At 37.7% G+C, this 26,309-nt stretch overlaps 1 protein-coding gene across 1 annotated transcript; it reads left to right on the forward strand.

Moving 5' to 3' along the window:
- Nucleotides 1-218: 218 nt before the first annotated feature.
- LOC121298294 (LHFPL tetraspan subfamily member 4 protein-like) lies at nt 219-17,437 on the forward strand. Its single transcript, XM_041225343.1, has 5 exons — nt 219-339; nt 2,286-2,522; nt 9,917-9,933; nt 14,095-14,109; nt 17,126-17,437. The coding sequence occupies exons 2-4, from the start codon at nt 2,309-2,311 to the stop codon at nt 14,101-14,103; spliced, it is 240 nt and encodes a 79-aa protein (XP_041081277.1). The 5' UTR covers nt 219-339; nt 2,286-2,308; the 3' UTR covers nt 14,104-14,109; nt 17,126-17,437.
- Nucleotides 17,438-26,309: the final 8,872 nt, after the last annotated feature.

Consider the following 26,309-nt stretch of genomic DNA (forward strand, 5'->3'; position numbering starts at 1 on the left):
GTAAAATCGATATGTTAAGATAATCAAATCATTAGTGTGAAATGTATAGTAGCATGTCATTACAAAGGAATAGATTAGTCTGCCAGCGACTGTCTAAAAACGTCGCCTAGCTTCATTCAACATGGTCCTGCAAGAAAAGGACGTCTAAGTATTTTTAGCCTTGAACATTTCGGTTAGATATTGATGTTACACACACACGCGCCTCTCATTTTGTGAAACCACCTCACTCCAGAAATCTATCGTTTTAGGAGTTGTTGTTTTTTTCAGAAGCAGCTCCCATGGTTGAAAAAGAAACAACAGAAAAGTCACACAATACACAGGGGTTAGGATATTAAACAGGTAAGAAATGAAATATCCTGAAAAATCGAGCTTTCGACGTAATTACTTTGTCACTTCAATTTAACATCAATAGCACTACCCTGAAACGCAATGTGCAGTAAACCTACACCTTTTTATTGAGGGCATCTAGTGACTGGTGGATTTTCTTCGATTTGTTGATTAAACAAAAGGTATAATACTATCCACCTTGTCAGTACACAAGACTGCAAAAGTGCAACATACTGCAGTTGACACGATGTTTACTTTTAATATGTTTTACAAATACAAGCTGTATAACAGCCTACGAGCAGCGCAAACAGAGAGCTGCAGCATAGCAATGTAGAAAGCATTGTGCAGTGCGAGTGACACAGGACTAGGATATGTTCTGATGCAAAGCTTTATTAATTTAAAAGGCAAGTGCTTTGGCGGGACGACTCCTGTATTAATATTGATGGTGTCAGAAAAAAAGGCTTTTCTTTTTCAGCTTTGAGATGGAATTAAAGAGCAACTTGGTATATGAAATGTCTCTGTTTTCTTAATTAATGCTTTCATTTGTTTAGAATTATCTATTATTTTCGGTTTCAGTCATCACATCCAGGTGACCATTATCTGCACTAGAAGCAGTGTTCCAGGGGGATATTTTAATGATTACACTCGGGTTTACCAGCTGTATGTGAAGACTTGTTTGAGAGCTCTTTTGAGACCCAGTTGCTTCAATTGCATAATAAGCAGGACTGTAAAAGAAACTTGTAAAACTATCGCAAAGAAAAGTTTCAGGCAGGCACCTGCAAATACACTGACAAATGTGATCAGGAATAACCTAGCAACCATAACCCAAGCAATCCAGGTAGATTAATACCTACCTCTTACTGCAGTCTCTGCAGTACCTTTCAGATTACCTCTTCCTCCTCTCCACTTCACTTGACTGTCAAGAGGTGAGGCCGAATGCCCAAACTCTCAAAATGCTGTCAGATGTCTTCAATAAAATGTTGTATTTCAATAGAAAGGATTGTCCTGACTGAATATGGTATAAAAAACATTTTTACCAGAAGCCAGTGTTTTCATTCCAATTAAAAACATGTGGTTGTAACAGGTACACAATTACACTTCTCGTTAAAACATGTGTTCAATTGTATAGCTTTTTAGTGCTATCTATTATGATTGAGTGCCTAGTGTTATGGCGAAAAAAAAGACTGACTAATATATTGGCTTACAACTTTAGCAGTTCAGGTAATAATGGTTGCAGATTTGCTGCACTATTCTTTAGGCGGTAAAGTCACAAATGTGTGGCTTCCTTTTAACAGCAGTTCTAGTTGTATAATAAAAAGCTCATTGACATTTATGTTGTTTCTGCTTCAGTTATCCAGCTTTTCCATTTTCTATGTGCTCACAGTAAATTCACTTCCTGTGCAGCTGATATAAGGTCCTATGTGCAGGTCAGTGAGTGTAAGGCAAAGGGAGGTGGTTCCTAATAACTGCTGGACAGGAAGTGAATCTATAGCATAGCGTCAGGAAAAATGAATTTTGTCAAAGAGAAAAGAAAATTGGGGAAAAGAAATAAATCGCCTAAAGCAAATTAAAACACACAAGGATATTTTAATATGGGTGAGAGGTCTGGACAGGTATGAGGAAGGAATCTAAATAAATAAATAATCATTATGACCTAGAGCAACGTCACTCCTTGTTAACTTTAACTGAAACCTAGGCATCTGCTCAGCCCAAGGGCTAGAACAAGTGCGTTTGTATTTAATCTGCTGCTAATTTACAGGCCCTGGTTTAGAAATATCCATGATGTACCGTACAGCACATTAGGCTAAAGCAGATCAGTGTTTATAATGCGTCGAGCAATTTCACCTAGTGTTTTGGTCTTCTGTGCAGTTGCTGAACTCCCAGTCTCCCTCAGCACCTACTGTTAAATGCCCTTGTTAGTCCTGTTCTCACCTCTCTCTCTCTCCCTCTCCCCCTAGCTGTTTGCTTGGTCCTGGGCTGCATGATTTTCCCCAATGGCTGGGACTCGGAGGTGGTGCGGGACATGTGCGGGGACGACACGGACAAGTACACCCTGGGGAACTGCTCAGTGCGCTGGGCTTACATCCTCGCCATCATCGGCATCCTGGACGCCCTGATTCTCTCCTTCCTCGCCTTCGTGCTGGGAAACAGGCAAAACGATCTGCTGCAGGAGGAGCTTACCACTGACAACAAAGGTAGGCTTGCAGAAAGAAAGAAAAAAAAAACATCTACGGCTGTGGCCAAAAGTTTTACATCAGCTATAATTTTTGGATAGAGACATAATAATTAAAAAAAAAAACAGAAAAAACCTGTATAAACATAATCTAGATCTTTTATTTAGCAGTGTGTAATCAAAGAAGCTAGAAAATGATATAGCAAAAGTGTTCCGGAAGCCAAAATAGTAGGTTCAGTCATTTTGAAATTTCAGATTTTTCAAGTATATGGGAAACTAAAAAATTCTATGTAATTCAACGTGTTAACGTACCATTATTCAGCAGGTTTCATTTAACTTTATGAATCTAAAATAGTTAATTCTATAGGGTGATACACAGCTGTATACCACCATTGAATGAAACGTGTGGGGTGCATGCTTACACGAGAGATAAGACTTGTGAGTCTATTAGTAGTCTATGGAAAGCCTAAGTATTTAGTACACGTATTGATTTGGACCAATCGGAACACATAAAAAACTACATGTTCTAAATAAATGTAAATTAACTACGCATTTTCTACCTAGTGGTTGGTCATTTTACAGTAGTACCTGTAAGGGCTGGTCATTTTGCAGTGTAATTACAAAAGTAGCCAATCACCTTTGAGAGAACATTTTTTTAAAGGATATGCAAGGACCTTTTTATTTTATTGTGTTACATATTCCCATGTGCTGCTGCAACTGTTTAAGTAAGGTGTGTATATTGTTTAATTTTCTTTTTTAATTTTTTCAATTTTAAATTGCAGCCCTCTCTGGCTGTTGCTACTATAGCTCCAAGATGGCCTCATGTATTTATCAGAACTACATTTCCCATCATCCTCCTGCTCACTGGTAAATCCATCTCAGTTACATATGTGAGTAGGAGTATGATGGGAAATGTAGTTTGAATGGTCCATGCATGTCCATGTGAAGCCATCTTGGAGGCAGTGGAATGCAAAAAGTGGTCAGACACCTTACTTAAACAGCTGTAGAAAATGGGAACATGTAACACAATAAAATAAAAAGGTCCTTATATACCCTTTAATTTGAAATGAAATACACTTAAAAACAAATGAAGGAAAATTGCAAATCATGTCCACGAGAGATTTGCTGAGTGCTGCCAACTTCTTGAGACAATGTTAACTGTAACACTGTTCAGTTTATATTAACACTGCACACAATCATTTTTATTTTCTAATTATATTTGTCAGTTTTACACCAAAATATTGAGTTACCATAGCTAATATTAGATTCAATGTGTGATCTTTCAACACTTGTTTAAAATGACATATTAAAGTAATTTCTAAGGCTCTGAAACTGCTAGTTGATGCTCGTCTGTGAGGGTCCAGGTCAATCAATTTTTTCTAGACTTTACCCAATGCCAAGTCCATATACTGCCATGTATACTGCCATGAATTGGGCTAGAATGGCAGATGTAAGGTGACTTCTAATTGGATAACTTATTACACGTACTATTTTCATTAAATTCATTGGTTCTCATTTCATTTTCTGCTATCTGATTGGCCAAATTAGTATGTGTAATAATTAGAATTACAACACATGCTAAAGTCAAATAGAACGTGTACTAAACAACACGTTTTTGACCAGGACAGCCTTCCATAGAGTGATGCACTGCCATTATAGATTCGGACATCTGCAGGTGAAATAGAGTTCTCTTTCATTTGGATTCGAAATCCAGTTATTCAGCCATAAAATGGCACAGTCCAGTTTGGAAACACCCTACAGGTTCCACACCTGATTTTTAAAATTAAAATGTAAAGTTAAAACAAACGTAAAGACGCATGTGTAAAACCATATTTATCAGTTAGTTATGACTAAGCTAAGTTTGAACTTATGCACAGCTGGTGCAACGAAGTGTAGGACTTTAAAAAAGGCCAGACCAAAATGTGTCATACAGCAACGCAAATCTAATGCATATCCAGTCTAGAGACGCCCTGCAAACAATGCGTCAGCTTTTTACAGATCACAAAAACATAGCGTTACATTGTACTGGATGACATCTGTTGTGAGAACAGAGGCCTGCTCTTGCTTCTTACAGCTTTGTTGCAGCAATGCCTTAATTTGAGCCTGGCGTCAAAGGAGGTACTGTAAACAGCTTCTATAGACTGTCGCGATGGGGGGGTTATAATCATGCTGGATGGACATCTTGATTTAAATGAATCAAACTCTGTGACAGGGTGTAGTATATAGAAATATGACCCCTTTTGTTATGTTACAATGCAGTATGACTGCCCTGATGTGCCGTACAACTGAAATATGAAAAAGCCTTAAGATGTGCACAAACCCATCTGAGCAAAATATACAAAGAACTGCCGAGCCACAGCTATTTTACCAATGAGAGTCAATGCAGCTAAATGAAAATAAAACTGTATGAACTGGTCATTTAGACACTCAATGAAACCCTGGCAAACAGTGATAGAATGTAATGTAAATAAAGCTATACAGATACAAATTAGGTTGTTTTCAGAGTCAGTCTAAATGTAACTAGAAAGCGGGGATCCTCAGACTCCTACTTGAAAAAAAAACACATTTTTTAAAATGTATTTATACATTTGAAGTGGTGGTGTTTCTATGGTAACCGAGATGATTCTAAGGGAATGGCTGATCTCTCCTGAGTCCTCCCCGCTCTCAGCAGCTGTGTCACGACACAACTTTTTTTTTTTTTGCAGTTCATCTGGCATAAATAAAAATGTCAGTTTAACCTTTTCAGTGCCTTTGACGAAAGCTTGCCATTTTACTCCCTCCTACTGGGCCAATGACGAGAGGCCTAGTCATAAAAATATTGATAAACATCAAACAAACCGCTTCTGTCATTAGGGTTATGATTTAGCCACCTGCGCATAACTGAGGCTGGTTTACGGTTTAAGGTACAAAGGGGTATATGTGTCCCACAAATACAATGAGGCAAACTTTCTTATTTTTACAATGAGATGCACGAAACAGGGTTTAAATTTTGCTGACAGGTTAAATTGACAGTTTCCTTGTGATACTTGAGTCACTCTCAAATGGATTTTAAGAAGAAACCATTTGAGCAAACCGTTCAATACCGTGTGTATATCTCAAGGGGTTAAATGCAGACGGGCAGGGTACCTGAAGCAATCTACTTAAGAAACTTCCTAAAGCAGTCATTAGAAGCCTTGCTAATGTATAGAACACACAACTGTGTCTTTGTAATATTTGTTCTATACATGTACGCCGTCAAAATCTGATAAAGCTGTTTCTGTCACTTGAGAACAAAATCAATCAACTCTAAGTTCCCTATGTTATCACTGTGCTGGACTGTTTTTCTTTCTATTATTTGCATGGCAAGGTTAACTTAAACCTTTCTTATCTTGTCACAGTTCAATGTTATATTCAAAGTATATTTCACTCCAATCTAAATATTATAAATTAATTTAGTAACATTATTCAGCAGATGTTTTATTCTGCTTTATGAAGCAAAATGTGTTCATTCTGTAGGGTGATGCAAAACTTTTGGCCATAGCTGCATACTTTACGCTTACCTTACAGTTTTGTTTAAGGTTTATTTTTACTTCTGGTCTGCATCAGTGCTCAAAAAAATGAAGGGTCTTATTGTTTGACAAGAACAGATCTGTCATCTCTAGTACTCCCTCTCAGTATGTGCTTAATTATATCCTTTGGCAACATGATAAATAACTTCATTACAAATGCAAATGGGGAATGAGATTGTGATGTAATGAAAAAATAGAAGGGGGGAAGTAATAGGGGGAAGTAACTGCATGGAATAACAGTTTGTGCAAAATGTATTAGTTATGTACAATATTATAATGTAAAACAGCGAACAGTAAACAGCCAAGGGGTATTAAATTGACAGCACTACCAGCTGTTTTGAAATCTGAAACCCCATCTTTTATAAAAAGACTGAAGGTGATGAAAGGGTGGAGCATACTTTGCACTGATATGTAGATCTGGAATACAGCTAGGGATTCTATTATGAGTTTCTAATGATGGGTCCTCTGCTTCGGGGGCTGGAGGCTCAGAGCAGTATGGCTAGAAATCACCTCCTTGACTCCAGAGCAATCTTTGAATAAACCCCCTTGTGATGTAACTCATTCGAAAGTGCAAAAGCAAAACAGCTGTTGTTGTCACCTCAAAACTCCCTATCTGCAGGGAGAGCAAAAGCCTATTCTTACACCAGGAAGCTTTTGAAATTTGTATTTTTTTATTATTAGTAGAAGTTTTGGTTTTAAGTATTTCTCAAGGAGGCACTGAATTCTTTGGCTAGAAACTGATCATGTGTTCTCTTTATACTCCTTTTCAACTGGGGAATCCTTTGTTACACAACTGGAGAAGTGGAAGCAGCTATAGAAACAGCTATGGGTCTCTGTGCTAATCTTCAGGATTATATTCATTCTGCTTGTGATTGGAGGGGTTAGAGGGAATGAAAACATTCCATCAGTCTTACCTGTTGTGTACACTTTCTTTCACTAGCTAGATTTCACGTGTGCAGTTTTTAAACAAACAAGTGTTGTAGCAAACAGATTGGTTTTTAAAAAATGATGCCTGGTATCATACAAGGTTAAAATATTGTGGCGAGCTTTGGGTCCCGCAGGCAGGTGCTTCGCACAGGCAGAGGTGGGATGTGAACCCGGGACTTACCGCTCTGAAGCAAAGCGCCGATACCGCTGTAGAAAAGAGTCGTGCTCCCTGGCAGGGGCAGATATCAGGCTTGTGCCTTCATGTCTAGATTGCATCACCTACCAGCTCTACCCCTTTGCTACAATATCTTAAAATCACATTTCTTTAGATTGTGTTACTGGTGCTTTTAATAATTCAGAGTGATTCTTATTGCAATTACTCAGATATTAAAACAACACAGACAGAAACAGACAACCTAAAAATGGCAAAGTTAAAGCTGTCCTTAACCAGAGGTGCAATAACTTGTATTACTTTTCCAAACTGCACATTTGAGACCTGCAGTACACAGCACATAGAATTTCATGAGGTTTAGGTATATGGGGAAATGTTGTAAACTATAACCCCTTTAAATCAAAATAAGTATGCATTTTAGAAATATGCCTTATTCAAAACTGAAAGTTGAGACTAATCATAAAGCGATTGTTGATCTGTAGACCTTTTAAGAAGGTGAAAAATGTATGTGTATATATATATATATATATATATATATATATATATATATATATATATATATATATATATATATATATATATATATATATATTAAACTTTTTTAAATGATTTCTGAAAAAATGAGAAAGCCATTAGGAAATCTAATCTCTGCAAATTGATTCGGGCACTCTGCAGTGGATGCTGCAGATTCTATTTTTCCATATCTCAAGAACAGCTGTGATACAAATTGGTGTCAATAGAACTGCGTCTTAAGAATCAAACTACCAACTTCTGAGAATGCTCTAAATTTGATAATGGTTAAAATGAACTTTTTTCTTAATGTGGCCCTATTGCACAGATGTACAATACTGGTCGTACATGCTGCAGTCGCAGTTCAGTGACTATATTCTCATGTGAAGGGTACTTTAAGGGACTCGAGGTCTGAGCCTTTAACCTCAGGGCGTGAGGACTTGCTCGGTGTGGCCACAAGTCAAGACTATATTTCAAATTCACTCTAGGCTTATAAAGCAAAAGGCTTCCAGCTTTAATATCCTGCAGTTGTGTCCTTTAGCTTGCTGCATTACATAATCTGATTAGAGAAGGCGAATCCACTGAGCTGGCTGCTAAAGAAGATGGATTTTCCCTGCTTTCTTTTCAAGTAATGCAGTCACCTAGAACAGATGCGGGTGTGTATGTGCAGACTGCATCCTGCAGCCAAAGACGGTTGAGAAACTGGATGCAGAATGCCATGTTGTAAGTCCATATCACGTTCAAATGACCTGCTGCTCGCAAGCATTGATCAGCCCATAGGGTCACATCCTCCACCCAAACCAATGGGGAAAAAAATACAGCATCCTGTTCTCTATTTTCAGCCAAAAATAAATGAAAAAATAGTATCATCCAGAATATGTGACAAAGGCAACTTAAAACTAGAATGTGATTTCTAGTAGACGATGTATAAGCATAAAATAAAATGTTCAGTATATGTAAAGTTCAGTATATATTTATACAGTACAAATACTGTATGAAGCATGTATCGTTGACGGTTTCTGAGGTTACAACAAATTAAAAATGTGAAATCAGCATCTCCAATCAGTTTATTAGATAGAAGAAGAATTTGAAGAAAATGCACTATAATCCCTTGCAGTGTACTAACAGTGCAAGCCAGTCTCTTCGGAACAGGCAGTGTTGTGTGATGCACTGCAGTTGCAGTCTCTGCTAAAAATTCTGACCCATAAAAGGAGGCCATCATTGCTCATCTGGTTCCAAGTAGCTGGCTGATCTCAAAACTTTGTCAAGTCGGGCCTTAAGCTATCCCAATGATTCTGCATCACAGACATGACTAGATAACCCATACCCTACCTTCACTCATCTCTTTGTTAAAAAGTGTCTCTTACTGTCTCTCCTAATTCTATCTCGCTCACAGATGTGGACAAAACTTGGGCTGTATTGCAAAAAATGCATCAAACACTTAGTATCAAGAAGGAGCAGTTTTGTTATGAATTTTATACCAGGAAAAATGATGTTATTCCTCCTCTATTGTTCTAGCTTCAGTATAAGGGCCTGATCTCTTCGTTCCAACCATATTCTAAACCACAGAAGAAAATAACAAAGTCACTCTGGCACTGCTACCCCATTTTTTATTGAAGTGCTGACTTTGTGAAAAAAAAAAATTATTATTAAAAATATATTTATGTATATATTAACTCTCTGGAACATATTATAGCCATGTTATTGATAAAACTTCACCACAGTTTATTTGCAAATTATTGCAATTATTATTATTACCTCTAATTATTGTATTTACACAAAATACCCCCTCAAAATTGCACTGCTAATTTGACCCCCCCCCCCCCCCCCCCCCAAGAAAAAAAAATAACACGCTGGATGCATTCGACTACTTAATAAACACACTTATTACACGTTGGCAGCATAAAATATTGCATTAAAATCAACAGGGTGTTTAGAAAAAGCACCAGCATAGTAGCTGCCATCAAAAAACAGCAAGAGAAAAGAAACAAGCAGTACTTGATACAGTAGCAGTCTGTATTTAATTGAACCAATTAAGCCTTCAGTATTACTACCTATCAAACCCGGAGCGGAATAGTCCTGTAGGACTGGATACTGCTTACCTCTGCATTGACTTGAAACCGCTGTGCCCCAAGCCTCTGGTTTACTAAACTCTTTCAACAGGAGCTGAAGCAGCATAATACACAGACAACTATGAGTAAACCGGTACCAAGCAATGCACATGTTAAACTAACCTGTCCTTTACTTCTCTCTTTGCAGATTTCACTATCACTGGGGTAAGTTATAACCAGTGGTTTTGTCAAATGCCTTGGGCTGTAGTTGTGTGGTGGTGTCCCAGCGTGTTCTGTCTAGTTGTGTCACAGTTTGGTCAAATGTGTGCCTGTGTGTGTCTGCGTCTATGATTCCCTTGTCTATTGTGATGTCATATTCAGTATTTACATGTTATGCCCAGTCATGCTTGAGTTAATGTGTCAGGTCATATGTGCGGTACTTACTGCAATCATGTCATATGTTTCTGATTCCCTTTCCCTGGGGGCAGCTGCAAATCTTTGCCACAAATAGTCCTCCTCGGCAAAACTGCTTCTGAGGCGCATTCATATATTCAGAAATATACTTCCACATTGCAACCATGTTTTGTCCACTCCAACAGCAATCAGAGAAGTTTAATAAATGATTGGTGTGGGGAGTTTGCTCATTCTACCCCATTCCTGCCCTGAAAAGTTAATAGTCTCCGTTTAAAATATAAGAACATTTGCCATGCTTTATTGTAAGATAAAAAAGGCCTCTTAAAACTGTTCAGAAAACATCCCTTCTTTAGGATTATCAACTCCAAGCCAATCATATTACTGAAATGTGTTTCAAAATTGTTTAATGGCACTTTTAAAATGTAGTATTTTTTAGGTTTTGTTTATTATACGTATGTAATTTGTATATAAATAGGTTAATATGCATTATCTAGCCATAAACCAAAAATACACAGCATTTGATTACCATTTTTTTATTATGCTAATAAACTAAAATAAAATGTGACTTCAGATGTTTATGAATGTGGTAACTGGCATTACATAGAGCAGTTTTGGGGGTTACAATGAAGAACATTATTTTGAATAGGTCATAAAATGTGGGTATTACTGGTAATATTTCTTGTACTAACATTTGCAATTATTTGAAAAGAAGAATACAGTATTCCGGGTCAGCAGTTATTCATCAAGTAGCTAAACCAGCATGGATGAAAACATTAGTCAAAGCTTTTGTTGAGTTTTTTTTTTTCTTATCAAATTTATGTTTGAATTTCTGATTGAGTGTTTCAAATTCTGGGTATGGCAATGCTATACTGTGTTTCACTCACCCTTGAGTAACTAATGGTCCACTCTTCATGGCAGCTCCATATGTTCTCTACAGTAACACTCTCCATGCCTCTGTGCGCTTGGCTGAGCTGACAGCACCTTGTAGAGTGAGGTGATTTAATGAGCTCTGCATCAGTATGACATCTCTGAGAAAACTGCCCGGGGTGCTTTGTATATTTTTAAACTCTTCCAGGTGTTTTCTGAGAACATATTTTGTAATACATATTATTTGACTTGGCTGTTCTTCAGTGCAATGCGAGATTTACAGTTAAAAATGGATTGTCATTATAAAATAATGGAGGAAAAAAATCATAGTGTTTGTGCTCTATACTTAATCCTCACTAAGGCAGTGGGTAAGCTCTCATTGGGTTATTTTCTTTAAAAACTTTGCCAGCACCAAAACAATCAATATCATAAATAAATTGAGGGACAAAATATTTAACAAAACCATTAAAAAGGGAAAATATAAATGGTAAAATTCAACTCAGAACTAGGAGGCTGTTTGTTTCAGTGGTGAAAGAAACAGGCTTGTAACCAGGAGGTCCGCGGTTCAAATCCCAGCTCAGCCATTGACTCATTGTGTGACCCCGAACAAGTCACTTAACCTCCTTGTGCTCTGTCTTTCGGGTGAGACGTTCTTGTAAGTGACTCAGCAGCTGATGCATAGTTCACACACCCTAGTCTCATATCTTGTAAAGCGCTTTGTGATGGTGGTCCACTATGAAAGGCATTATTATTATTATTATCATTATTTATTTTATTTTTTTTAATAGGTTCTATGAAGAAAAATCACATTTTAGGGTGACTTAGAAGTGTACTTCAGATATTTGTTACTAGTGACATTTACAGTGTAATATTCTTTAAACTCAAAATAATTCCCTTTCAGTGTAAAGACCTTGACCACTGGCCAAAACACTGCCACAAACGAATTCTCCAATTGGACTCCATGAGTGTTCCCTTTGGGGGCTTATTCAGCTGTCATAATTCATAAAATTTCAAGGTCCAATGCAAGTTTTAAATGCTCAGACAGTGAGGCTGGAGCCAGGCAACAAAAGCAACTACTTCAGAATATTTCACTATCTGACTAAAAGTTCCCTGTATCGGAAACACTAACAGCTGGTTTAACTTGATTAATAACCTTATAGTATCAGGACCACTAACCAAGACTTGCTCCAGCACCATTGCGTTGCTATTGCTGCTAATGCTGAAAGCATAAAAGTCCTGGATATGGGAACACTTTGTATGAGAGTTACTGTATATACAGTAGCTGTCTGGGCTACATTAGGCTTCTATGGGAAAATTGAGTGGTTGCTGGGTAGTTTAATCCATCTGTGGCACATCATAAAAATAAACACAAAACCCTGCCACAGAAATAACTGTATCAAAGATATGTTGTAGGTGTAATGGTGGTAGTTCAGGTACTGTAGCTGCCCACGTAAACAGAGCACACAAGTCTCAGAACAGTGATGTATGCATCGTCTAATCCTTCGAAGAGTCTCCCTGTGTTTACCACTCAGCGTGTATGTGTTCTACATTGGAGGGATCACCTCACTGGCAATGGATGTGCTCTTTGTTGGCCAGACACCAGACTCCATTAGTCAGGTTTGCTGCAGTTTGCCCAGAAAGGCAGCAGTATATTGCCTGTGCCATTTATATTAAGTCAGGCGCCAAGCAGCATGAAAGGAATTAAATCGCCACCATGTTACCTTGTTTGTAAGTGATGACTGTGTGGGGAAAAAAAGAGACACAAAGCTGACATTTAGAAACCCCAGAGACCACGTCTCTGAAATGCAAAACTAGCCTAGTTATTTATAAACTGTACACTCGCTGTGTCTGAGAAGCATTTAAACAAATTACTGTGTTTACCCGATAATGAGTCTCAGCTGAATCCAAGCCGCACCCCTGATTTCAAGATAAAAAATAATAATAAAAAGAATATAAGTTGCATTCAACTTACTTTGCCTTAAAAAAAAAAACAGCAGCATACAAAACAAAACCAGGAGAGGGAAGAAACAAAGTCTCAAATCCTGGGCTTTGAAAGAATTCTATTTCCCAGCAGTCTGGAACCAGAGCTTGGTGTCTTTTCAATCACTTAGTACCTTGTTGTTATCTGTAGCTGGTGATAAAATGCTCCTTGAGTCTCTACTATGCTTCTCAGCATAAACCAGTCACATCATGTCAGCTTTAATAATACAAGAACTGTTTCCTAGGGTGCTCCGAGAATGTCTTTCCTTTAGCTGAAGTAAATTTTGACAAATGTACAGGAAACTCCGGGACTATCTTCTGGTTAAATATTTCTTTAGCCTAATCTCAAGAATTGTTCAGATATTTTCTCTGAAAAGCAAATTAAACATTTCTTATAAAATAAAAGTAAATAAATAGGATATTGTCAACCTAGACACTAACCCTGTTCTTCACAGCGGAAGCCCATGACGCTGCCCACTGTGCCATTCGACAGCTTACAGCAATAGTGAAAGAGCAGCAGTTTATAGTTATGAGTTTTGGGGGTTTTTTTATAAGCATTATAATTTGTTAATTTAGTGAAATGTCGAACAAATCAAGGCCAAGTTCAAATAAAGCATGTAGAAAAACTATTGTAACTGTATATATAACCCTTTTATATGCACAATCGAAGCTACCTGTTTGAGGGATTGATGCACAAATCCTCGATATATTCTGTTTGTAAAACAGTTTCGAGCTGGGGTCGAGTTGGGGATTTAATGCATAGGTTCAGAGCATTGGTTCCCTCTGTAATGGTTGGGTTGTGGACCTACAGCAGCATCATAAATATATACTTAACCATTCATTAAAAAATAGCATGTGCTTTATTTTATTCTGCTTAAATCAGCCTAGAGCTGAGAACTCGCCTAGCCAGAGAGATGTGGAGGCTTGTCATTCATCAAGTCCCTAATTGTCTGTCCGACCCAGTGTCCCGCTGTTATTGTGATCAAACCTTACATGAATGTTTCTTTTTGTCTGGGTGTAATTATCTTCCTCTCGAAATTGACTGCACCCCTCTCTCTCTCTCCCTCTCCCTCTCTTCTTCTCCCTCTCCCTCTTTCTCTCTCTCTCTCTTGATTGCTGTTGCAGAGGATCTAATGTTAGGTAAGTAACGAGCTGGTTCACATCATTCCTCTGTCTGGATACAAAATAACTCTAAATCTTCCAAGCTTGCCAGTCTGTATAAAATACAGCATTGTTGTTTCCTAGGGACTGATTGGCTTGTGAACGTAGCCAATCATGTCCGTTTGGTTTTAATTGCTGAGAATACAGTACATGCAGGGCTAGTGAGCCAATAAAAAGAGATAATACACAGAGTGCGTCAGTCAGGGATTTAAGATCTTACTTTAGTTTTAGATTATTATAACCGTTTTACAAAGCTGTCTTTTTTATGTCTGTAATATATGAACGTACTCAACATCCATAATGAATAGGAGCACACGTTTGAAATGGTAGTGTAATGGTGGACACACATCTGTTTTTGAGTCAAACTTGCACTTTTTCATAATACTGACAGCTCAAGTTTGGTATGTACAGCTGTTGCTGGGGACGTTTGTTAATTTGTGAGCATTTTTACTGTGGATTTACTTGTAAATAACAAGTCATGGATAATGTACCCAGTTCACATAAACATGGTTTGTGTTTTACGTTTCTGCCTGCAATGGAAAACCTGGTTCCATGACAGCTGTTCCACTTTAGTGCTGCGTACATAAGCTCACACGAGTCGAGCAGAGTATGGGTCACTTCCCACTTAAACACTGACCTCTAAAGTGTGACTAACTGCAATGTCCCCAGCTGCCACCAACCAGAGAAGCAAGGTAAAAAGTTGAATAGTTCCCATATTGGGTGACAGACAACACAAGACTAAAAAAACTAAAAGTTAATTACTCCTTCTCAGGTGTTTTTCTGCTTTATTTAAACCTGGAAGGAATCAAGTAGATCCACAGTGACAGAATGGGCAATATGGTTTGTATTCAACTCAATTCTAATGACTGACAGAGATTAAGAGAGCATTTGCAGTACAGCTTGTGTCCGTGTGTGTTTTCTATATTTTGACTTGCCGCCTTGTGATGTTTTCAGTCGCTTCGAGCGGTTCTTGCTGAAATTTCTTTGTTTGTTAGTTTTTTGTGTTGAAAGGCAGGTTTCACATACCCTGATTAACACTAATGTGGGACTGCTGAATGTTAATTTAGATAAGATAGCCCATTATTAGTGCTAATAGGGAGTGTTCTGGGTTAAACCCTCACTTGTCCAGCTAGCTCAATAAACAGTCACTGAGAAACATAGTGTGTTCTCAAATCAAACAGTTTATTGCAATGGTGCAAGAAATCCTAACATGTTCACAGTAATGTCTACTCACCTGGCACATGCAAATTATCTGCTAACTATACGTAGCTCCCCTAAATCTTTGGGGTACCAGTCACTTAAAAGGGCACCAGTAATACAGTAGACATACAATTAAGTAGTTAAGTAACCCTTATGATACCATGAATCTTTTCTGTCGTGGACTTCCATTCACTGTGTAGGTCTCAAATGTGCAGCTTCAAAAGAAACACATTATATCTGAAAAATGTATTTTTTATTTTAAAACAAGCTCTATGTAGTGAATGAATGTGCTTGGTGTGAAGAATCGTAAGGTGGATTGACCTTATTTCAGTAGTTGCTCGTCTGTTCCAGTTGCCTCCCATAGATATATGAAAGCCAGGTTCAATCAGCCAACGTGTCTTTGTAAATTCAAAGAGCTATGTCAACAGGATGAGCAATGTTTCATCACAATTTGATACGCGATTCTCCAGATAGATGAGGAAAAATGTAAGTGTGACATACAGGCAGATGCATGAACAGACAGACAGACACCTCCATGTATCCTCAACATGTAATATTCTCAATAACTTCAGCTAAATAATGATAGTACCAAGTTTAGTAACAATTAGAAAAGCAGTTATCCAGATATATGTAAACCCGTTCTAACGTATAACGTATGTACATAAAAACATAAGAAATTTACGAATGACAGGAGGAAATTGAGCCCAGCTCTGTTCATTCAGTTCCTAGTTGCTGGTTGATCTCAAAACTTGAACAGGTTGGTTCTGAAAGGATCCAGTGATTCTGCCTCAACAACACGACAGAGTAACTCATTCCTAGCTCTCACTACTCTCAGTGTGAAGAAGTGTCTCCTTCCTTCTGTCCTGCATTTCTCTCTACTCTGCCCAACTGTGCCCTGTGGTCCTGGTTTCTGTGCTTTACCAAAAGTATTGCTTTGGGTTAACTATGTCAGCTCGTCTTAAGATTTTAAAAATTTTAATCATGTCTCCTCTGTTCAAACAGACAGCCACCCCCATATATTCACATAATCTGATATTCTCAGCTACTTATGCTAACTAATGTTTAAACCTAGTTTTCTAACAATTGAATAAGCAGCTCTGCAGATCTCTTTCCACTCGCCAGCCTGCCACATTTGGTGTCAGAAGTGAGATAGCGCCACCTAGAGGCCCAGAGACAGACTGCAGTTCAAAAAAAAATAACTATTTTATTATAAATGAACACAAAAATGAAAGGGCACAAGGGCCAAAACAAAGCAATTTCAACACAAAGAAAGACAAAAAGCAAAACTTACAAAAATAACAATTTCCAGGCTGGGCGATGCCTTCACTGGATTCAAACTTTCTTAAACAACCCAAACAAAAAAACCAACCTGCTTCCTCAGCTCCCTCTCCCCAAATGAGAAGCTGAGGCCTCCTTTTATATCAGGTGGCTGGGCGCTGATTGATCGTTAATCAACCTAATCAACCCCAGCCACCTGAACATAATAAACCCAGGCAGGCAGGGGAAGTTAACCCCATCCCTGCCAATTTAAAAGGGCAGAGCTTTGCTCTGCCACAATCCCCTTCGCAGACGATTTCGTCCCTGGCAAGGGATCGTTACGTTTACGATTTTATTAATCTATTGACAACCTTTTAAACCTATCTTGCTGAATCACATGCAAAATTACTATTCCAATGACCAGCAAAACTTTACTTAGTCACGTTATGGGCTTTTGTCATTTTGAGGTAAAATGGCGATACCAAAAAGGTAAAGCATAACACAGTACTTATACTTCTTTGTTTTGTCATTCTTTCAGATTGAGGTCCAGGATCATAGACCATCAAAGGTTGGATTTCACGGAGACCCCGCCCCAACACCTTCTCTACTAATCTCTGTCTCCTCACTCCGGGATTAAACACTAGAACAAACTACCTTTGTATTTATAAACACGATTCCTCTGGAAAACCGCTTCTTTTTATTTATTTATTGTTTTCTAGTTTTGGACTATAAAATGAAACACTATCAGAGACATGTAAATATTGAGAAAAGGAGAAATACCATGTTCACAAGATTCTTCATCGGCACCCAGGTGCAATTCAGAGGAAAAACCAAACAAACTTTTTTTTTTTTTTTTTTTTTTTTTTTTTTTTTTTTTTTTTTTTTTTTTTTTTTTTTTTGTACAGCACAATACTGTCTGATTGTTTTTTGGTTTTTTTGTTGCTATTTAAGAAGAAACAGACTGTAACATCTTTCATAATTGTAAATGAGAATGGACACCTAAAGAGTTATTTAAGAGGAAAAATATTCTAAAAGCAAAACAGGGTAAGAGACATAAACCATGTTTCATTCAAGTGGCTTGCTGGGTCCTTTCTAATTAACCTTTTATATACATAAAAATGTTTAACACTCCTGGGATGCCTTGCAATAGACCCACAAGATCACGGTGTTCATTAGAGCTTAATGAACCGGCCCTGCAAGTTGTGTTTAATTATTGTACGTCCTTCCACTAGAAGCAATTGCTGAGATTCCATGCATCTTGATTGTGGAATTCAGAGGAATAATTCAAAATGCGTGCAAATAGCCAAGGGTGGCTTTTATGCATGTCTGTTGGGATAATAGCCCTGCATGCTGCAAACTGCTTTTGACAAGAAAAACACAATCTTTTTGAAAGCGCACTGATCTACGCCCGTCCTGAGATATGCAGTTACAGAGTTATGATTGCTGCTAAATGCAACTGAAAACAAGATGTCACATGCTATGCGTGTCATTCCAGGTGCTGGCAGCAGATTCAGTGCAGTTTTTCAAACATTCTTTGGAAGGTGGTTTTTAATAAAAGCACACGTGTATGTTTCTCTTTTGCTGAATACTTTTAAGGGCTTTAAACTAATACATTAATTTAGGGAACCTTAAATACAATACTTAAATTATTTTTTTCAGCAGCCCTTTACTTTCCAAGTAATTCCCTTGAATCTGTTTAAAGTCAGCAGGTTTTAATTAAAAACCAAAAGCCTGTTCCAAAATATGTTAATTGCAAAACACAAAATGCAATCGACACATTACTTAGTGCCAATGATAATAAGGCAATGTGAATTAATATAACATGGTGTGATAACTTGTCAGAACCTATTAGAACCATTAATGTTGTATCTGTAATTTGATATAGAATCAGTGTTCTTTTGATTTTCTACTAATACTTCACTTGCATTCAACACACAAATTGAGATGGACGTTTATTAGACATTGGACAGGAGTCACTGAAACTGCTGAATTATTGGAAACAAGCCTGGGCCTAAGTGAAGTGCCATTAGTAATTAAAACAAAATGGATTTTATATCAAACAAAGGAAACAAAGGTAAGAATATAACATGAGTGGTTTTAAAAGATTAGGTTGTGACAAGTTATTGGATACTTTTATTTCACACTGGCAGTCTTATTATCATTGATTGATACTTCATGTGTAGACTGTAAATGACAGAGAAAGTATAATGTCAGGTTTCTCAATAGCAGGTTACAGTTAATCTCTGCTGGTTTAAAACTTGTTAAAGGGAATTACTTGGAATATATGAGTATCTGCACACCTCTTTATTTTGGCACACAATGCCTGACTCCCATCAATCCTACTACCTGGGAACAGGCAATGGAAGTATTGAAAACAACACTCTGCTTCTATACAAAGCAAAACATGATTCAAGAAAATTTCAGACATGTAGCATTATAAAGAGGCAGCAAACTGTAAATATGATTTCTTCTTAAAGACACCATACAGTGAATATGACAAAGAATGAGTAGCATCATCATGGAGCATTGACAAGCAAATGTTTCCATTAATGTTTTAGATTTTTGCTTCAAAAAACAGAACTGGATTGACTAGCATAGAAAAAAAAAAAACTTTGACCATAAATGTTGACAGTATTTAAACATGTATTTCATCTGCAGCTTAAACACTTGGCACAGTAGTAAAATAAACGTGTAACATTGCGACAATAGTTACCAGTAAACAGTTAAAGAACAGTACAGGATAGTAAGTGGCAGCACTATGCAGTCAATCTTTGGAGTAAACTGCACATGATAATGTAACATCTCAAATAATTAAAAAAACACCTGAGCCAGGATTAATTTTCACCTCTGAAACATGTTGAAGCGTTAGTGAACACCAGCTATCTTGTGCTGTATTACATTCTCACTGACTGATGCCACCTGTGTGAGCTCTGTCTATATCTGAGTTCCATCTCTGCACTATATACGCTTCCTACTTCTCTTCCCCCTGAACTACAAAGTGGATAATGTGCTAAATTTATGCTAAATAATGTGCCCAGATCACCTGTCTCAAACTGCAACCCAACTTAACATTGCTAGGTCACGTTTACCTTCGTGTGTGAAGCTATTGTGTGGTTTTCTGGCTTGCATGTGTACTTTGGAAATATTGTTACATCACCAACTAGCGACCAGTTACAAATTAAATGCGACAGATGCTTAAGGTAGATACTGTACAGTTTATCAAATTTTGCGTTGCCTCAACCCACAACCGCACCTAAATCACTGCCTCGAAATGACATTTTACACAGGCACACGTTTGAGAATTGCGGAAAGTGGTTGGAAAGTCTAATATGTGCTTCAAAATGCACTTTTAAAATAAACTTATCTACAGAGAAGCGTGTGCACTAGAACCCCTTTCAAACTGGCACTCTTACCTGGTTTCTGTCTAACCGGGTCACAATCCTGCTTGGTGTGAAACCACATGGCTGGGTTGGACCCGGGTTAACGTCCCAGTGACCCACCTCAGAATGTGGGCTGACACGATTTGACCCGAGCTGAGAGAGACAGAATGTTTGACGGCCGTTCATGAGCTGTTGCAAAACACCAAACAGCTGCGCCTGCGTGAAGGTTTCACTTCGGCAAGGAACGTTTCTGTTTATTCTGTTTAGACATTTTTTTGTTGCTTAAGACACACCATGAGTCAGATTGCAGCAGGGATGAAGAAACATTTGCTGTAATCAACATTTGGGCCTACGGTTCAATTCAGAGAAGCTTGGATGGAAGCGTCAGTAACAAGCTGCTTCTGGGGCATTGTTTACTTGCATCTGTCGCCCAGGTCAACCCTGCTTTATCAATGGTAATGTGAAATCACGTACCCTACCAGCATGGCACCGGGTCCTGCCCGGGTAGGTTCTGACCCGCGTGAAAGGGGCTTATTTAAAAACTGCAACAATAATTTAGTACCCAAGAGGGAACTAAAATAAAAGAAAAAAAAATAAATATAAAAAAAAATGGAGTGATGCTTAACCATTTCTATTCTCCTTCAGTGGACTAAACCTCAGTATAAAACAACAAGAATAGTTCTTCATCCATTCAGATAACCGACTCCTAAACACACTCCCCAGACATAGAAATCTCCATGCATTATTTCCTTAATACCAGTATAGTAACCAGTATTATCCCTTGTATTCAAACGCTGTAGATGTCCTTACTCTGGCATGTTTTGTGCACTATATATATTTTGTTTTGTTATAACAAAAAAGATAATATCATCTATATATATATTAGGAGTATATATATATACATATCGTAAGTATATATATTATATAGAATTTTTTTTCCTCAAAATATATTTTATTAAGACTTTATATAGATTTAATGAAATGAATTACCCTGTTTATTTATATAGATTTCGTATTTGGTTCCGGATTTATATAATGTCTACACATCTTATAAAGATTTTACATTATTTTTATGGAACATTTATAAAATTTGTGTTTTTAAAAAAATTTAAATTATATATATATATATATATATATATATATATATATATATATATATATATATATATATATATATATATATATATGTGGCCAATGCTTTGTGACTGTGATACCCTGCTGTAAGCAATGAGTGATAAGCTGCCTCTTATGATGGCAAACCACTCTAACTGGTGCTTTTTCAAACCCCTAACAATCCTCAAGTCACATGACACAGGTAGCAGCTGTTCTTGAGTGGTGAATCTTTAAAAGGAGGGGAGTTGATGGAGGTAGATAGTGGCATCTGGGGTCTTCCCATTACAACTGGGCAACATGGGGTAGCACATAATAATAGAAAGTTATTAATGGACTTGCTCTCCGGAAGTGGCCACGCATTCAATTGCAGCTCAGTCCCCCTTACCACTATGCCATAACCTTTTACAAATACTATCCGCTGACCATGCAGACTAGCAATACAATGGTACATGGTGTCCTAATGTTCAGTGCTATGAACTAATTAATACCAGACATGAACACCCACTGTGAATCACTTTGAGCCATTTCAGGTTCACCTTTATTAGGCAGAACTGAGCTTGTGACTTTTGTCTAAAGTTCAGACTGGACTCTAAAATGGCTCAAACTGCTGTGCAATAGGAGTCTTATTTGTGTCCCTGTGATACCCGCTGGTACTCCATTGCAATACTGCAGATGCAATCTCTGTTCCAGCATGGTACCACTGTGCAATGCTAATGGTGATAAAGCAAGACAAAAGGGTTCAATGATGGTATCCCAATGGTATGTGATTAAATTTCTGGTATCCCAATGGTATGTGATTAAATTTCTGATACACTGATATATATATATATATATATATATATATATATATATATATATATATATATATATATATATATATATATATATATATATCTTCTTGCTCACTTCAGTGGCCTTGGTAGAAAATGCCTAAAGGCAGTATTAAGAAGTATTGAATGCTGCTTATACCATAAGATAGAGGTGACTATGTTGCTGCTGGTGGTGTTAAAATATCGTATCTGTCCCAGTTGCTTCTTTCTCCAAAACTTTTGCTATGGAAAACTAAGGGACTCTTATTTGCTGGACGTCACTATTCCCACAGAGTCATAACCAGAGCTAGCATTCTACTGAGGTCAAACTTAGGTTTCAGGCTATAGCTGGCAGTATTTGTATGATTGCTTGGTATTTACTATTCAACCTCCAAATCTTACATGGCAAACCAACAGAAAATGAACCAGTCTTTTGTACTTTACAATAATTTTTACATGAGCATAAGCATTGATGATGCAAAAAAAACAACAACCAAGGACACAACCCCTGTGTCCTCATAGCTAGTTACGGGCATGTAGACTGGATTACAAACCCGACTATAGATGCCAAAACCTCCATTTAGAAATTTCCATTTTTATTTTTTTCGATAGTCTAGTTAGGAAACTGCCATCCTAGAACATCTACTAAAAGTCACTCTTCGACTGAAAATGTCCACTAGAAAGAAATTAACGCAATGTTGCCAAGTGATATCCTGCTGTGTTTAAATTGTGCCATATGAGTTATTCTAAGGAACCTGATGTCTGTGAGATAATGTTCTTTTTTTTTTTTTTTTTTTGATGTACAGTCGATCTGTGTAAAATATCCTTGTTTAGATGTTCTGATTTCAATTAGCTGTATCATCTCGAAGAACTGTTTTCATGAGTGTCACAAATCTGAAAAGATGTCTTGTCTTTAGTCACATCAATGGACATTATTAAAGATAATAATAAAAGAAAATGAAAAGGGGGCCAGGCAGCAGGCTAATTCATTTATTTGACCTCTCGAGACCTGAGTTTGGATCTAGCTCAGGTCACAGGTTTCGGTAAATTATTTCGGTAGCCTCAATCCTAAACCACTAGTCCATACCACAAGACCCTCACAATGCTTCTCTTCTAATGGTCATGATTGAAGTGCATCTTCTGGCTCTTTATCTGGTTCTTATCAGGGTGAATACTTAATCATACCTGTACTGGGATGCAACCATTAGGTTCAAAGGCAAAATGTCTGATCGTATGTGATCTATTTGTTTAATTTACAGCTTCAGGTTTTTGTTAAACTAAGTTATTGATGTAATCAACCTCTACCCTGAAAACCACGACTGGATTTTTAGAGCATTTTACAGCCCCGGGAAATCCACCTGGTTGGCGATATCCGCTTAATTGTAGTGGTACTCCCACAAGCACAGGTGGTTGATAAAAACAATGGCTCTGAGGATCTCCACATACAACTCACCTGGTGTTTTTAGAGGTGGCAAATATTGATGATCATGTATCCCTCCAGAAGAGCTGCAACACCTTTCAGACTTCAGGTTGAACCGTCCTGGCCGCCCCTTGGTGGACCTACATCCTTTTCATAGTGTCAAGGTAGGTGTTTCTACTCCCACCCCCGGTAAATTCTGTTTTTAACTGTCACACTCTCTCCCAAGTGTCTTATCATGCATAGCCAGTACTGATCAGCTGCCAAAGAACACACCACCCTTCTAGACAGGAGTGCTTGCAGAGTAGCTAACTAAGGAATAGGTTGTGAAAGTTGCTCTAAACAGGCTCTTACAATCTATTTACAACAGTAACCAATATTACAACAGCAAGCGAACATTCAAAGAGGAGATTAAATGTTTAAGAGATACAAATGGCAAAATCGTAGATGAAGAAAAAAAAATAGCAAATATATTAAATGATTACTTTTCACAAGTTTTTACAAAGAAAGATACTGACAACATGCCCCACATGTCATCCAGTTCCTATCCAGTTTTAAATAACTTTAGCATAACTGAGGCAGAAGTGTTAAAGGGACTAGGAGCTCTTAAAATAAACAAATCCCCTGGGCCGGATGAGATCCTCCCAGTAGTACACAAAGAAATGAAAGAAGTCATTTACAAACCGCTAACCAAGATCATGCAGCAGTCTCTTGACACAGGGGTGGTACCAACAGACTGGAAAATTGCAAACGTAATACCGATCCACAAAAAGGGAAACAAAACTGAACCAGGTAACTACAGACCAGTAAGCCTGACTTCTATTATATGCAAACTTATGGAAACTATAATAAGATCCAAAATGGAAAATTACCTATATGGTGACAGGGTCCTGGGAGACAGTCAACATGGTTTTAGGAAAGGGAGATCGTGTCTAACTAACTTGCTTGATTTTTTTGAGGATGCAACATCGATAATGGATAATTGCAAATCATATGACATGGTTTATTTAGATTTCCAGAAAGCTTTTGACAAAGTCCCGCACAAAAGATTAATTCTCAAACTGAACGCAGTTGGGATTCAAGGAAACGCATGTACATGGATTAGGGAGTGGTTAACATGTAGAAAACAGAAAGTACTGATTAGAGGAAAAACCTCAGAATGGAGTGTGGTAACCAGCGGTGTACCACAGGGATCAGTATTAGGTCCTCTGCTATTCCTAATCTACATTAATGATTTAGATTCTGGTATAGTAAGCAAACATGTTAAATTTGCAGACGACACAAAAGTAGGAGGAGTGGCAAACACTGTTGCAGCAGCAAAGGTCATTCAAAATGATCTAGACAAGATTCAGAACTGGGCAGACACATGGCAAATGACATTTAATAGAGAAAAGTGTAAGGTACTGCACGCAGGAAATAAAAATGTACATTATAAATATCATATGGGAGATACTGAAATTGGAGAAGGAATCTATGAAAAAGACCTAGAGTTTTTGTTGACTCAGAAATGTCTTCATCTAGACAATGTGGGGAAGCTATAAAAAAGGCTAACAAGATGCTCGGATACGTTGTGAAAAGTGTTGAATTTAAATCAAGGGAACTAATGTTAAAACTGTACAATGCACTAGCAAGACCAAATCTTGAATATTGTGTGCAGTTCTGGTCACCTCGCTATAAAAAAGATATTGCTGCTCTAGAAAGAGTGCAAAGAAGAGCGACCAGAATTATTCCGGGCTTAAAAGACATGTCATATGCAGACAGGCTAAAAGAATTGAATTTGTTCAGTCTTGAACAAAGAAGACTACGTGGCGACCTAATTCAAGCATTCAAAATTATAAAAGGTATAGACAGTGTCGACCCAAGGGACTTTTTCAGCCTGAAAAAAGAAACAAGGACCAGGGGTCACAAATGGAGTTTAGACAAAGGGACATTCAGAACAGAAAATAGGAGGCACTTTTTTACACAGAGAATTGTGAGGGTCTGGAATCAACTCCCCAGTAATGTTGTTGAAGCTGACACCCTAGGATCCTTCAAGAAGCTGCTTGATGAGATTTTGGGATCAATAAGCTACTAACAACCAAACGAGCAAGATGGGCCGAATGGCCTCCTCTCGTTTGTAAACTTTCTTATGTTCTTATGTTCTTATTTCTTGAACTCTAATTAGCACGAGCGATATTATCACTGCCCTGTTTTCTTCTGTCAGCTTAAGGTTTGCAACATGTAGATATTTCAAAGATGAAAAGTTACTGCTGCCTCCTGGTAACTGATCACTTCATGTGTTATAATCCGGATATGAAATCTATTGATCTGCATCACGATCGACGTCTGTTTACAGGACTCTAAATCAAACGCTGTTATTTATTTCTGGGTTGGTAACTATATTAGGTGGGTTTTTTTTTTTTTTCATTTTATTAATTGCAAGAATAATGCATCTGCTAAGAGGTAAGAAACTGGATTTTAAAGCAATGGCTAAGTTCTAAGACTTCAAATGTTAACAAAAAAGAAGAAAAAAGAACAATTGCACAATGAGAAGGGGATCTGAGAAACCCCAAGAAAGTAAGTCAGGAAACTATATCATGCCTGAGCAGGTCAATATATAATAAACTGTGTGGTTCATCTGCAGGAAACCACATTTAAAATGGGCTCAGATTACGAATGGAACATGACGTGGTCACACTTGATACGACTCGACCTCAGTATCACACAGTATAAAACCACTTAGCAGCTCCATAGCTCTCTGCTGGATCCTACCTGTTAGATAGAAACAATCTGAAAAATAGCTTAATACGGTCAAAATGACATTTAAGAGTGCTGCTCGACACGAGTGGGTAACTGCCAATGAATAGCAATGATACTTCATCTTCTCGTTTAGATTTTTCAAATGCATTTCATTTGGCTTTTATTTTATCACCCTTTTAGTGGCTCTGCAGGGTTCGCTAATATGCCTAATAAAAGGGTGGGCAGTTTCTCGCAGAGTATTTATGTGCCAGATTTTATTGCTAG

The sequence above is a fragment of the Polyodon spathula genome, chromosome 23 (assembly GCF_017654505.1).
Source record: "Polyodon spathula isolate WHYD16114869_AA chromosome 23, ASM1765450v1, whole genome shotgun sequence".
NCBI lineage: Eukaryota > Metazoa > Chordata > Actinopteri > Acipenseriformes > Polyodontidae > Polyodon > Polyodon spathula.

Excerpts from the sequence above, each read along its gene's own strand:
- LOC121298294 (XM_041225343.1), top strand. The coding sequence starts at position 2,309 with ATGATTTTCCCCAATGGCTGGGACTCGGAGGTGGTGCGGGACATGTGC.